The sequence below is a fragment of the Macaca fascicularis genome, chromosome 3 (assembly GCF_037993035.2).
Source record: "Macaca fascicularis isolate 582-1 chromosome 3, T2T-MFA8v1.1".
In the NCBI taxonomy this organism is placed as follows: Eukaryota; Metazoa; Chordata; class Mammalia; order Primates; family Cercopithecidae; genus Macaca; species Macaca fascicularis.
The window spans coordinates 116,929,632-116,942,091 of NC_088377.1; the positions used below are offsets into that span (position 1 = coordinate 116,929,632).

Below are 12,460 nucleotides of genomic sequence, written 5' to 3' on the forward strand. Positions count from 1 at the left end.
GGTGGCTAGCCATCCTGAGGGGAGGAAACTATGTCCTCTTGAGGTTCCCCATTCTATTTCTTTTTCTGAGTACTGGGGCTTGGTTTCCCAGAGGGGATTACCCCATACCAGAGGTCCTTCTGTAAGCATTTCTAATGGAGGGTCCTGCCTTGCAGCTCTTTTGGCTTCAATATCCCCTTGGTGGTTCCCTTCTATTTCCCTTTCCTTTCCTTTCTGATGACCCCAGCAGTGTAAGACTGCCACCTCTTTAGGTTTCTGTACAGCCAATAATAATCTCCTAATGGCTTCCTGATGTTTGATAGGTGTTCCCTCAGAATTCCTTTCTCTCCATATTGCTGCGAGGGCATGGAGGACTAGGTAAGCATATGTAGAGTCTGTATATATATTTACCCTTTTTTCTTCTCCTAATTTTAGTGCCTGAGTGAGGGCTATTAGTTCTGCCAGCTGAGTGCTAGTTCCTGGAATGAGGGGATTACTTTCAATAATTCCATTATCACTGACTACTGCATACCCTGCTTTTCGAAGTCCTTTTTCTACAAAGGAACTTCCATCAGTATACATGTTGAGGCCAGGATCAGTCAAGCAAACCTCTAGAAGGTCCCCTTGAGTGGCACAGGTTTGAGCAATTACTTGTTTACAGTTATGTTCTATTTTTTTCTTCGTTGTCTGGAAGAAATGTGACTGGCTTATGAGTTGCACAAGTGCACAGTCACAGCACTGGTCCTTCAAGTAAGAGCCTGATATTTGAGCAAACGGTTGTCTGACAGCCACAAGTCTCCTTTAGCAGTGAGTATGCCGGTCACATCATTAGATGTCCACACAGTAGGATCTCTTCCCTGTATCATTTTACCTGCTTCAGATACTAAGGCTGCTACTGCTGCCCCTACCAGTAAACAATGAGGCCAACCCTTTGCCATTACATCAATTTCCTTACTCAGGTATGCCACGGGTTACAAGCTGGTCCCTCGGACCTGTGTAAGGACTCCTAGAGCTATTCCTGGTTTTTCTGTGACATATAAAGAAAAGTCTTGCCCTGTTGGCAAGTTTAACACTGGGGCTTGGGTTAGGGCCTTCTTTAGGGTCTGGAAAGCTGCTTCTGCTTCAGGTGTCCATCTTACTAAATGGGTATTGGCTTTCTGAGCTTTCTTAATTAGTGTACATAATGACCTGGCTATTTCACCATACCTGGGAATCTGTATTTGGCAGAAGTCTGTTATGCCAAGGAATCCTTTTAGTTGCTTTAGGGTTTTGGGATGAGGATAAGCCAGTACAGGCTGGATACGTTCCTCACTGAGGGCCCTGGTGCCTTTGGATAATTTTAGCCCTAAGTATTTAACCTGCCGTGAGCAGACCTGAGGCTTTGGTTTGGAAACCTTGTAGCCACAGGTGGTGAGGAAATTTAAGAGCATTTGGGAGGCTTGATGGCACAAGGCTTCTGAACAGGTGGCTAAAATTAAATCATCCATGTACCAAAGGACAAGAGTGTCCAGGTATGAGAACTGGCTCAAGACTTGGGCTAAAAGCAAAAAGGTAGCTTATTAACTCAAAAATCTTAAAGTATGGGGCTATTCTGTTAGAAAAAGGTAATTTAACACCAACTACTGATAATTCCCTGAACCCAACAGATTTCCTAGCAGGGGATTTAAATCTTAATTACCATACAAAGGTCTGACCAGACCTAGGAGGAACTCCCTTCAGGACAGGATAGATGGTTCCTCCCAGGTGATTGAGGAAGAAACCACAACGGGCATTCTGTAATTGATAGGGAGACTCTTGTGGAAGCAGAGTTAGAAAAATTGCCTAATAATTGGTCTCCTCAAACATGTGAGCTGTTTGCACTCAGCCAAGTCTTAAAGTACTTACAGAATCAAAAAAGACTACCTCAGTCCTGATTCAAAAGGTTACCTACACACTCTCTGAAATGAATTTGCATAAGAACTGTTGTTTATGGGAATGCATCTTGATGGGGCAGCTGGATTGTTATGAAATACTCAGGAACCCAGCCCAGCTCTAGGACTCACTCCTGAGCACAAAGGCAATGTTGGGCATACTGGTAAAGGACCACTAAAATCCAGCCGCCCGAACCCCTTTCTTTGTGGTCAGGAAAGTCAGGAAAAGGTGCAGGACTGCTACATCAGTGAACGTAAATAATTCTATAAGCAGAGGTCCATGGGTGGTTACGCACCCTGGAAAGGAACAAGCATTAGGACCATAGAGGACACTGTAGAACTAACGCTCATTGGAAAATGACTAGGGGTGCTGGCATCCCTATGTTCTTTTTTCAGATGGGAAACGTTCCCCCCAAGGTAAAAATGCCCCTAAGATGTATTCTGGAGAATTGGGATCAATTTGACCCTCATGCTAAGAAAGGACTTGTGTTCTTCTGCAGTTCCACCTGGCCACGATATCCTCTTCAAGGGGGAGAAACCTGGCCTCCTGAGGGAAGTATAAATTATAACACCATCTTACAGCTAGACCTCTTTTGTAGAAAAGAAGGCAAATAGAGTGAAGTGCCATATGTACAAACTTCCTTTTCATTAAGAGACAACTCGCGATTATGTAAAAAGTGTAATTTATGCCCTACAAGAAGTCCTCAGAGCCTACCTCCCTACCCCAGTGTCCCCCTGACTCCTTCCCCAACTAATAAGGACCGCCCTTCAACCCAAACGGTCCAAAAGGAGAGAGACAAAGGGGTAAACAATGAACCAAAGAGTGTCAATATTCCCCGATTATGCCCCCTCCAAGCAGTGGGAGGAAGAGAATTTGGCCCAGTCAGAGTGCATGTATCTTTTGCTCTCTCAGACTTAAAGCAAATTAAAATAGACCTAGGTAAATTCTCAGATAACCCTGATGGCTATACTGATGTTTTACAAGGGTTAGGATCCTTTGATCTGACATGGAGAGGTATAATGTTACTGCTAAATCAGACACTAACACCAAATGAGAGAAGTGCCGCCCTAACTGCAGCCCGAGAGTTTGGCAGTCTCTGGTATCTCAGTCAGGTCAATGATAGGATGACCACAGAGGAAAGAGAACAATTCCCCACAGGCCAGCAGGCAGTTCCCAGTGTAGACCTTCACTGGGACACAGAATCAGAACATGGAGATTGGTGCCGCAGACATTTGCTAACTTGCATGCTAGAAGGACTAAGGAAAACCAGGAAGCAGCCTATGAATTATTCAATGATGTCCACTATAACACAGGGAAGGGAAGAAAATCCTACTGCTTTTCTGGTGAGACTAAGGGAGGCGTTGAGGAAGCATACCTCCCTGTCACCTGACTCTATTGAAGGCCAACTAATCTTAAAGGATAAGTTTATCACTCAGTCAGCTGCAGACATTAGAAAAAAACTTCAAAAGTCCACCTTAGGCCCGGAGCAAAACTTAGAAACCCTATTGAACTTGGCAACCTCAGTTTTTTATAATAGAGATCAGGAGGAGCAGGCGGAACAGGATGAACAGGATAAAAAAAGGCCACTGCTTAATCATGTCCCTCAGCAAGCGGACTTCGGAGGCTCTGGAAAAGGGAAAAGCTGGACAAATCAAATGCCTAACAGGGCTTGCTTCCAGTGCGGTCTACAAGGACACTTCAAAAAAGATTATCCAAATAGAAATAAGCTGCCCCCTCGTCCATGCTCCTTATGTCAAGGGAATCACTGGAAGGTCCACTGCCCCAGGGGATGAAGGTCCTCTGAGTCAGAAGCCACTAACCAGATGATCCAGCAGCAGGACTGAGAGTGACCGGGGCAAGAGCCAGTCCTTGCCATCACCCTCATAGAGCCCCAGGTATGCTTGACCATTAACGGCCAGGAGGTTAATTGTCTCCTGGACACTGGCACGGCTTTCTCAGTCTTACCCTCCTGTCCCGGACGACTGTCCTCCAGATCTGTCACTATCCGAGGGGTCCTAGGACAGCCAGTCACTAGATACTTCTCCCAGCCACTAAGTTGTGACTGGGGAGCTTTACTCTTTTCACATGCTTTTCTAATTATGCCTGAAAGCCCCACTCCCTTGTTAGGGAGAGACAATCTAGCAAAAGCAGGGGGCATTATACACCTGAACATAGGACAAGGAACACCCATTTGTTGTCCCCTGCTTAAGGAAGGAATTAATCCTGAAGTCTGGGCAACAGATGGACAATATGGACGAGCAAAGAATACCTACCCATCCTGTTCAAGTTAAACTAAAGAATTCCGCCTCCTTTCCCTACCAAAAGCAGTACCCCCTTAGACCTGAGGCCCAACAAGGACTCCAAAAGATTGTTAAGGACCTAAAAGCCCAAGGCCTAGTAAAACCATGCAATAGCCCCTGCAATACTCCAATTTTAGGAATACAGAAACCCAACGGACAGTGGAGGTTAGTGCAAGATCACAGGATTATCAATGAGGCCATTGTCCCTCTATACCCAACTGCACCTAACCCTTATACTCTGCTTTCCCAAATACCAGAGGAAGCAGAGTGGTTTACAGTTCTGGACCTTAAGGATGCCTTTTTCTGCATCCCTGTACATCCCAACTCTCAATTCTTGTTTGCCTTTGAAGATCCTTCAAACCCAATGTCTCAACTCACCTGGACTGTTTCACTCCAAGGGTTCAGGGATAGCCCCCATCTATTTGATCACCTAGGTTTTAAGACTTATGTGCATTAGGTATTTGTTCTAATGCTCTCCCTCCCCCTTCCCCTATCCCCTAACTGGACCCAGTGTGTGGTGTTCCCCTCCCTGTGTCCATGTGTTCTCATTGTTCTCACTCATAAGCTCCCATCTATGAGCGAGAACATGTGGTGTTTGGTTTTCCGTTCCTGCGCTAGTTTGCTGAGCATGATGGTTTCCAGCTTCATCCATGTACCTGCAAAGGACATTAACTCATTGCTTTTTATGGCTGCATATTATTCCATAGTGTGTATGTGCCACATTTTCTTTATCCAATCCATCATTTGTGGGCATTTGGCTTGGTTCCAAGTCTTTGCTATTGTAAATAGTGCTACAATAAACATACAGGTGCTTGTGTATGTGTGTGTGTGTGTGTGTGTGTATGTATTTGTTTTTTTTGTTTGTTTTTTGTTTTTTTGAGACAGAGTCTCACTCTGTTGCCCAGGCTGGAGTGCAGTGGTGCGATCTCGGCTCACTGCAAACTCTGCCTCCCGGGTTCATGCTGTTCTCCTGCAGCAGCCTTCCAAGTAGCTGGGACTACAGGTGCCTGCCACCATGCCCAGCTAATTTTTTTTGTATTTTCAGTAGGGATGGGGATTCACCATGTTAGCCAGGATGGTCTCGATCTCCTGACCTCGTGACCTGCCCGCCTCAGCCTCCCAAAGTGCTGGGATTACAGGCATGAGCCACCGCGCCTGGCCCATGTATCTTTATAGTAGAATGATTTATAATCCTTTAGGTATATACCCAGTAATGGGATTGCTGAGTCAAATGGTATTTCTGGTTCTAGATCCTCGAGGAATTGCCACACTATCTTCCATAATGGTTGAAGATAGTGTGGCAATTCATAATTTACACTCCCACTAACAGTGTAAAAGCATTCCTTTTTTCTCCACATCCTCTCCAGCATCTGCTGTTTCCAGACTTTTTAATGACTGCCATTCTAACTAGTGTGAGATGGTATCTCATTGTGGTTTTGATTTGCATTTCTCTAATGACCAAATTATAAACTTTTTTTCATATGTTTGTTGGCACATAAATGTCTTCTTTTGAGAACTATCTGTTCATATCCTTCGCCCACTTTCTGAACTAGAAAAAACTACTTTAAATTTCTTTTTTCTTTTTTTTTAGAGTTATAATCCAATCTTTATTTAAAAATCGAATCTGCCAGTTTAGCGTTTTCCACCAACTCGGGGAGCTGAAACTTTCACAGGCTTCACAATCTTTTGCTTTGGTGCTGCCTTTGTAGGTGCCTTAGCAGCAGCCATTGCAGTCTTTTTAGATGCTTGCTTAGCCTTTTTTGCTTCCTTAGCAGCCCTGATAGCTTGTTCTCCTTGGGCCTTTCTAACTTCAGGTTTCTGATTCCTCTTGGCCATTATATCAGCAAGAGATGCACCAGTAATGGCCTTCTGGAATTTGACTGCTCGGCGGGTTCTTTTCTTTTGAATTTCTTCCGACTGACCCTTTTTGTGCTTCCTTCTGTAGAGGACAGTCCAGTTTATCTGCCCAGGATTCCTCTTGGAAAGGAACGCCGACTTGCATTTTGCATTAAGAAACTGGAAAAAGCGAGACTCCGTCTCAAAAAAAAAAAAAAAAGAAACTGGAAAACCTTCCTGTCGGTCCTGGCGTAGCGCCTCCCGTGTCCAGGGTAGATCTTGTACCCGCTAAAACTGCACAGCTCCACCTTCATGGCGACGGATTCAAGAGAAGAGAAGAGATGGCGAAGAGAAAGAGAGAATCATGACTACTTTAAATTTCATATGTAACCCAAAAAGAACCCGTATAGCCAAGAGAATCTAAGCAAAAAGGACAAAGCTGGAGGTATCATGCTACCTGACTTCAATCTGTACTACAATGCTATAGTAACCAAAACAGCATGGTACTGGTACCAAAACAGAAATATAGACCAATGGAACAGAGGCCTCAGAAATAATGCCACACATCTACAACCATCTGATCTTCAACAATCCTGACAAAAATAAGCAACGGGGAAAGGATTCCCTCTTTAATAAATGGTGCTGGGAAAACTGGCTAGCCATATGCAGAAAACTCAAACTGGACTCCTTCTTTACACCTTATACAAAAATTAACTCAAGATGGATTAAAGACTTAAACAGAAAACCTAAAACTATAAAAATCCTAGAAGAAAACCTGGGCAATACCATTCAGGACACAGGCATGGGCAAAGACTTCATGACCAAAATACCAAAAGCAATTACAACAAAAGACAAAATTGACAAATGGGATCTAATTAAACTAAAGAGCTTCAGCTCATCCAATTAAACTATCATCAGAGTCAACAGGCAACCTACAGAATGGGAGAAAATTTTTGCAATCTATCCATCTGACAAAGATCTAATATTCAGAATCTACAAGGAACTTAAACAAATTTACAAGAAAAAAAAAATCAAAACTTCTGTTTTTAATACCATCAGATCTCATGAGACTCACTATCACAAGAACAACGCAAGAAAGACCTGCCCCCATAATTCAATCATCTCCCACCAGGTTCCTCCCATGACATGTGGGAATTGTGGAAGTTACAATTCAAGATGAGCTTTGCGTGGGGACACAGTCAAACCATATAATTTACTTCTTTACTTGCCACAAATTCATCTTTTTTCATGTCTCAACAACTCTGGAGACCTACTCCTCAACATGAGCTAATTTGAAAAACTGCTCAAAGATCCATAAATCTTCTGTATTGATCACAGAGAGAGAGGAACACTGATTGCAAAACCAGATAGCGGTAGTTGAAAGAAAAGGAATTGTGCCCGAGGATGAAAAATAGCATTTATTTATTTAAAAGCAATCAAACAAATACCCAAACACATATACCAATACATCTGAGTGACTACTATGTGTCAAGCAATTGTAATAGTGCATAATGTAGTCTCAAGCTGATCACTAAAAATCACCAACTGAGTTTTCACCAGTTAGAGTTCTATGACAGATGTTACTTTTCAATGTAATGCTAGAAAGATTTTAAAAATTAACTCTCCTCTGGAACCTGCATTTTTAAATTTTTATCCCTCTCATATTCATCACATCCATGATAGAAGCCTCTTATGATAGACTCGAACTGTGTAAAACTCCTGTGTGCTTCTTCCCAAATCTAGTGCATGGGGAGATATGTTATTAGCAGCACAGACTAGAATAGTGAATGGCATTGCCCATGAAAGCATCACTATGGTTTTATAATTCAAGATCATTTTACTTTCAATACTTGTGAGCTGGTCTAGGAATGAATAGTACAATATACTGTGGTGTTTAAGTTTCCATAATGTGACACATTGTTTTGCAATTGCCTGATAGGTAGAAAAATAGATACATCTTCTTCTTTCTATTCAACTTAAATGCAAATCAGTTTGTTGAAAAGTAACTAGAGATTTTAATGTTTCTATTATGTCTTTTCCCAAATAGCAGTTAATGTGCCCCATTCAATTTAATTCTTAGGTACTGTGGTGGTCATTAGGGTTCTTTGATAACTATTCATTGTTCTCCCAACTTCTGGCACATAGAAGGACTGAAATTACTGGCCCTTTATGGGTAGGGCCATTTCAATGAGCTGTGAGCAGAAGAGACATGTGTCACTTCTGGACTGGAATATTTAATTGTCCATATAATACTTTCTAGAGCTCCTTTTTATCTGAATAGAACTTCTTGCCAGCATGCATTAAAGGTGTAGTGTAGGTGAGCAATAAACCTTTGTTGTTTAATAGAACAGAGATTCAGGTGGTATTTGTTACCATAAACTTTTCTGACAAACACAAATGCTATTTTGAAGTACTACTTGATAGCATCTAATGTCATATAAGGCATACTAGATTATATACTCATGAGAGTCAATGACAACATTTATCACTTTGTTTTTATTCTTCCAATTGTGACATGTCTACATTGACCCTATTTTGAGAACATTAGTCAAAAGCACAAATGAAATGAAAATATTTTCATAATTTTTCACTTGATCCTGGTAAGCATGGCTCTCTTTGCACTCTTTTCTAGGTGTTTTCTTAAAATTTTGATTTTTAAATCAGCAAATTTAATCCGCCCACCCTTTCAGTTTGCCTAAACCTTACATAGTAATGTGGTACATAAAATATACAGTTCTACTCTGTAATTCTGAGAGAGTCAAAGGGACTTAACTTGCACTTTGTTTCAACTTTTATACCACTCAATCATAATTAATTTTGATGATTTTTGGCTAAATGAGAAGCAATGGGTAGCTCTGCAGGAAAGGAAAAGGATAAGGGCATCTAACAAAGTTCCCTGTAGGTAATCCCAACCTAATTTAAAGCACACTTGATATGTAGCAATAGACCCTGGTAAAATGGCAGGTGATTCTCCAAACAGAATAAAAGTAGCAGTTGTATCCCTGCCCAGACTCAGTAAATTTGTATGAACATGGTGCTTTTCATTAGGCAATCAATAATATATTTTATTGGTTCCAGAACACTGCACAAAACCCACTAGAAGTCATCTCACTCCACTGTTTTGAGTGTGAACACTACAATTAAGCAAAGAAAAAAATAAATTAGTTTTTCTGAAATCTGGAGGTTTTCTAGTTGTAAAAACCCAATTACAAATTAGCAAGCTGTGAACAATCAGATTAAAAAATAATCAGGGACAAAGCAGCAAGTGTTTCACTTATAAAAATCTGCAAAGACTCACAAAGTTAGTTATATGGTAATTGATGGAAAATGGGAATATCAATGATATTACATGGAATCATAATTTTTTAGCCTCAAATATCAATAGTTTTACTGTATATATATGTATCTTTGAAATTTCTTATTTTCTGTTAAGGATGTGTAGAGATTTTGTAGGGATGCATATGCCAAATTAAAATAGTTTTTATATGTTTGAAATTCAGATTATTTGCTAACAAAAGATGATTATGAAGTATTTGAGTATATATAAATACAACATGAAATAATATTACAAAACTAAGACTAAATATATCGGTAATATTAGCAAATATCAGAAAACCTAATACAAACACAGCTTTTCAGATTGGCTAAAAAATCAAATTTTAACATTATACATGAAACACCATAATACAAAGAGATTCAGCACCATTATACTTAAAAAGTAAACCAAAAGCAAACACACACATACACACAAATAGAAAGAAAGCCAGAATTTTGATGCTGATATCTGATGAGGTAAAATACTGTTGTGAAAGCATAAAAGAAACAAAAATCACATCTCATGATGCTAAAAGTTACAGATTATAATGATGACAGTTATTGACATTTGTACAGCAACAAGTCTTAGGAGGCCAACACTATACTTACAAAAAGAAATATGCAGAAATATGTTAATAACAGTAGAATTTAACTCAACTCTCATAATACAAGACTGATTAAGTGGATAAAGAGAAAGTATGTAAAAGGACTAACAATTAATATTACAGGCATGAGCCACTGTGCCTGGCCAAAATAACTTTTAAAAAACCCTTCCTGCAAAAAATACATTAGACTTAAAGATTTTACAGAGTAATTCTACCCAATCATTAAGACAAGATCATTCTAATGTTAAACTGTTCCTAATAATAGAAAAAGAAAGGCATTTCTCAAATTATTTTATGATAAAAACATTTATCTCAAATATTGAAATAAATATAACAAAATAATATTTACAGGGCCAGGCATGGTGGCATATGCCTGTAATCCCAGCACTTTGGGAGGCCAAGGTGGGCGAATCATGAGGTCAGGAGATCGAGACCATCCTAGTAGCTAGTGAAACCCCGTCACTACTAAACACGGTGAAATCCCGTCACTACTAAAAATGCAAAAATATTAGCTGGGCGTGGTGCTGGGTGCCTATAGTCCCAGCTATTCAGGGAGGCTGAGGCAAGAGAATGGCATGAACCTGGGAGGCAGAACTTGGAGAGAGCAGAGGCAGTGCCACTGCACTCCAGCCTGGGTGACAGAGCAAGGCTCTGTCTCAATTAAAAAAAAAAAAAAAAAAATTACAGCCCAATCCCACTTATGAATATTTATGCAAATATTAAAAAAAGAGAATCAAGAGTACATTAATAGAATTAATCCCCTATTAGAAAGTATTTTAATAAAATCTTTCACATTAATAGAACCAAGAAGAAAAACCATCTGATAATTTTTACAGCAGCAGACCTTTTGCTTGACAAAATCCAACATCCACTTGTGTCAAAAAACCCTGAATTAAATAATTGAGTAATAAGTCTTAACAGAATAATATAACTATAATAAATATACCTCAGCCCTGAAATAAGTAAGCATTCTATTTAATGTAGAAAACAAAGGCATTTCCAGTAAAATAAGAAACAACGCAATATGGTATTGTCTCTACTACCAATTGATCTTATCTTGCACTTACTAGTCATTAAAATTTGACAATAAATGAAGTTAAAGACATACATGTAAAAAACAATAGGTAGAAGTATCTCTATTTGTCTTACCTCAAAGGTGGTATATCTAATAATTTCAAACCATTTACACTCATACCTGTTTTGCTTTTTCAAATGACTATAAGCCCTTTGAGGACTTGAACTGCTTCATTCTTTCAGTACACAACAAACCTAATATACATGATAATGCCTCCATAACTTGTTAACACATATAGATAATGACATTGTCGACTAACATTTTTTATTTTTTATTTTCTGAAATGGAGTTTTGCTCTTGTCACCTAGGCTGGAATGCAATGGCGCGATCTCGGCTCACTGCCACCTCCGCCTCCTGGGTTCATGAGATTCTCCTGCCTCAGCCTCCCAAGTAGCTGCGATTACAGGTGTCCACCACCACGCTCAGCTAATTTTTGTATTTTTAGTAGAGACAGGGTTTCACCATGTTGGCCAGACTGGTCCCGAACTCCTGACCTCAGGTGATCCACCTGCCTCAGCCTCCCAAAGTGCCGGGATTACAGGTGTGAGCCACCACACCTGGCTAACATTTTTAATATTCCAGAACAAGGACAAAAAAGCAAATATTGGACATTTGATATGTTTGATAAGGACCATAATTACTTTTGTTGATTTTCATGATGATCTTTATTTCTGAGACTCTGAGAACAATCTTTGAAATATTAAGTATTTTTCATAAACAGCTTAACACATGCAGAGATGAAGAGTAAAGGAGGCCACTCTTTGGAAAGAATGTCTTCTACTAATTAGCAGGAAACCACTTACATAAAAATACCTTAGAAATGTAGTTTTTACTTGAGTAGATTCCCAAGCAGAAGTCCTGCTTTGACTAGATAAAAATGCATTAATAACAAATAGAATATTTGAAAATTTCAAGTTATTCCTGTATAGCTTTTAATAGCACCTCAGTAAGATACCAAGATCTTGAATTCAGTATCCAGATATTGATAAACTGAGTTTGCCATGCTGTGATTTGAAACACAAGATTTTATAACAGCTCACAGAGGCAAAAAAGACTTAACAACTTCCACATTCTGTTTTCTGTGGTGGAATCTTCTCTGAATATCCCCAGGCCACTGTTCTTGTTTATTTCTGTAAAACAAGATTATTTTAGCTTGTGAGAGAAGAAGAGCTTCACTTAATGAACATCATTTGGAGAATACTGTTGTGAGGTGTTTGATTCCGATTGACTGTAAATGTTTCAGCTAGTCACCAGAGGCTATAGACTCACACACAGCTCCACACATGCACATCTAAACTCCTTGATGAGAACAAATAAAAGAATCCTATTGTGTTAACCACTTTTTATGAAGAAAGCCAATTACAGTTAATTCTGCATTGCTCATTGTACCGTTTGTGGAATATTCAGGCAATTGTTTAAACACTCGTAAGCTTGAAAAT

The 12,460-nt window shown here is 39.8% G+C and overlaps 1 protein-coding gene and 1 long non-coding RNA gene across 6 annotated transcripts in view; both read right to left on the reverse strand.

The window, feature by feature from the left end:
* LOC135970192 (uncharacterized) overlaps positions 1-12,460 on the reverse strand; it is a 631,278-nt gene that overhangs the window by 425,265 nt on the left and 193,553 nt on the right. The gene's annotated exons all lie outside the window — the stretch shown is intronic.
* Positions 5,760-6,352, reverse strand: LOC102115735 (large ribosomal subunit protein eL24-like). The gene is made up of 2 exons (XM_065542269.2): positions 6,260-6,352; positions 5,760-6,221 (listed from the first exon to the last, which is right to left on the reverse strand). Exons 1-2 carry the CDS (start codon positions 6,338-6,340, stop codon positions 5,823-5,825), a joined length of 480 nt encoding a protein of 159 aa, XP_065398341.1. The 5' UTR covers positions 6,341-6,352; the 3' UTR covers positions 5,760-5,822.

Bases quoted from the DNA above. Each gene is read 5' to 3' on its own strand.
- LOC102115735 (XM_065542269.2), bottom strand. From the start codon at position 6,340: ATGAAGGTGGAGCTGTGCAGTTTTAGCGGGTACAAGATCTACCCTGGA. The intron at 6,222-6,259 runs GTTTTCCAGTTT...TTTGAGACGGAG, and splicing joins ACGCCAGGACCGACAGGAAG to TCTCGCTTTTTCCAGTTTCT.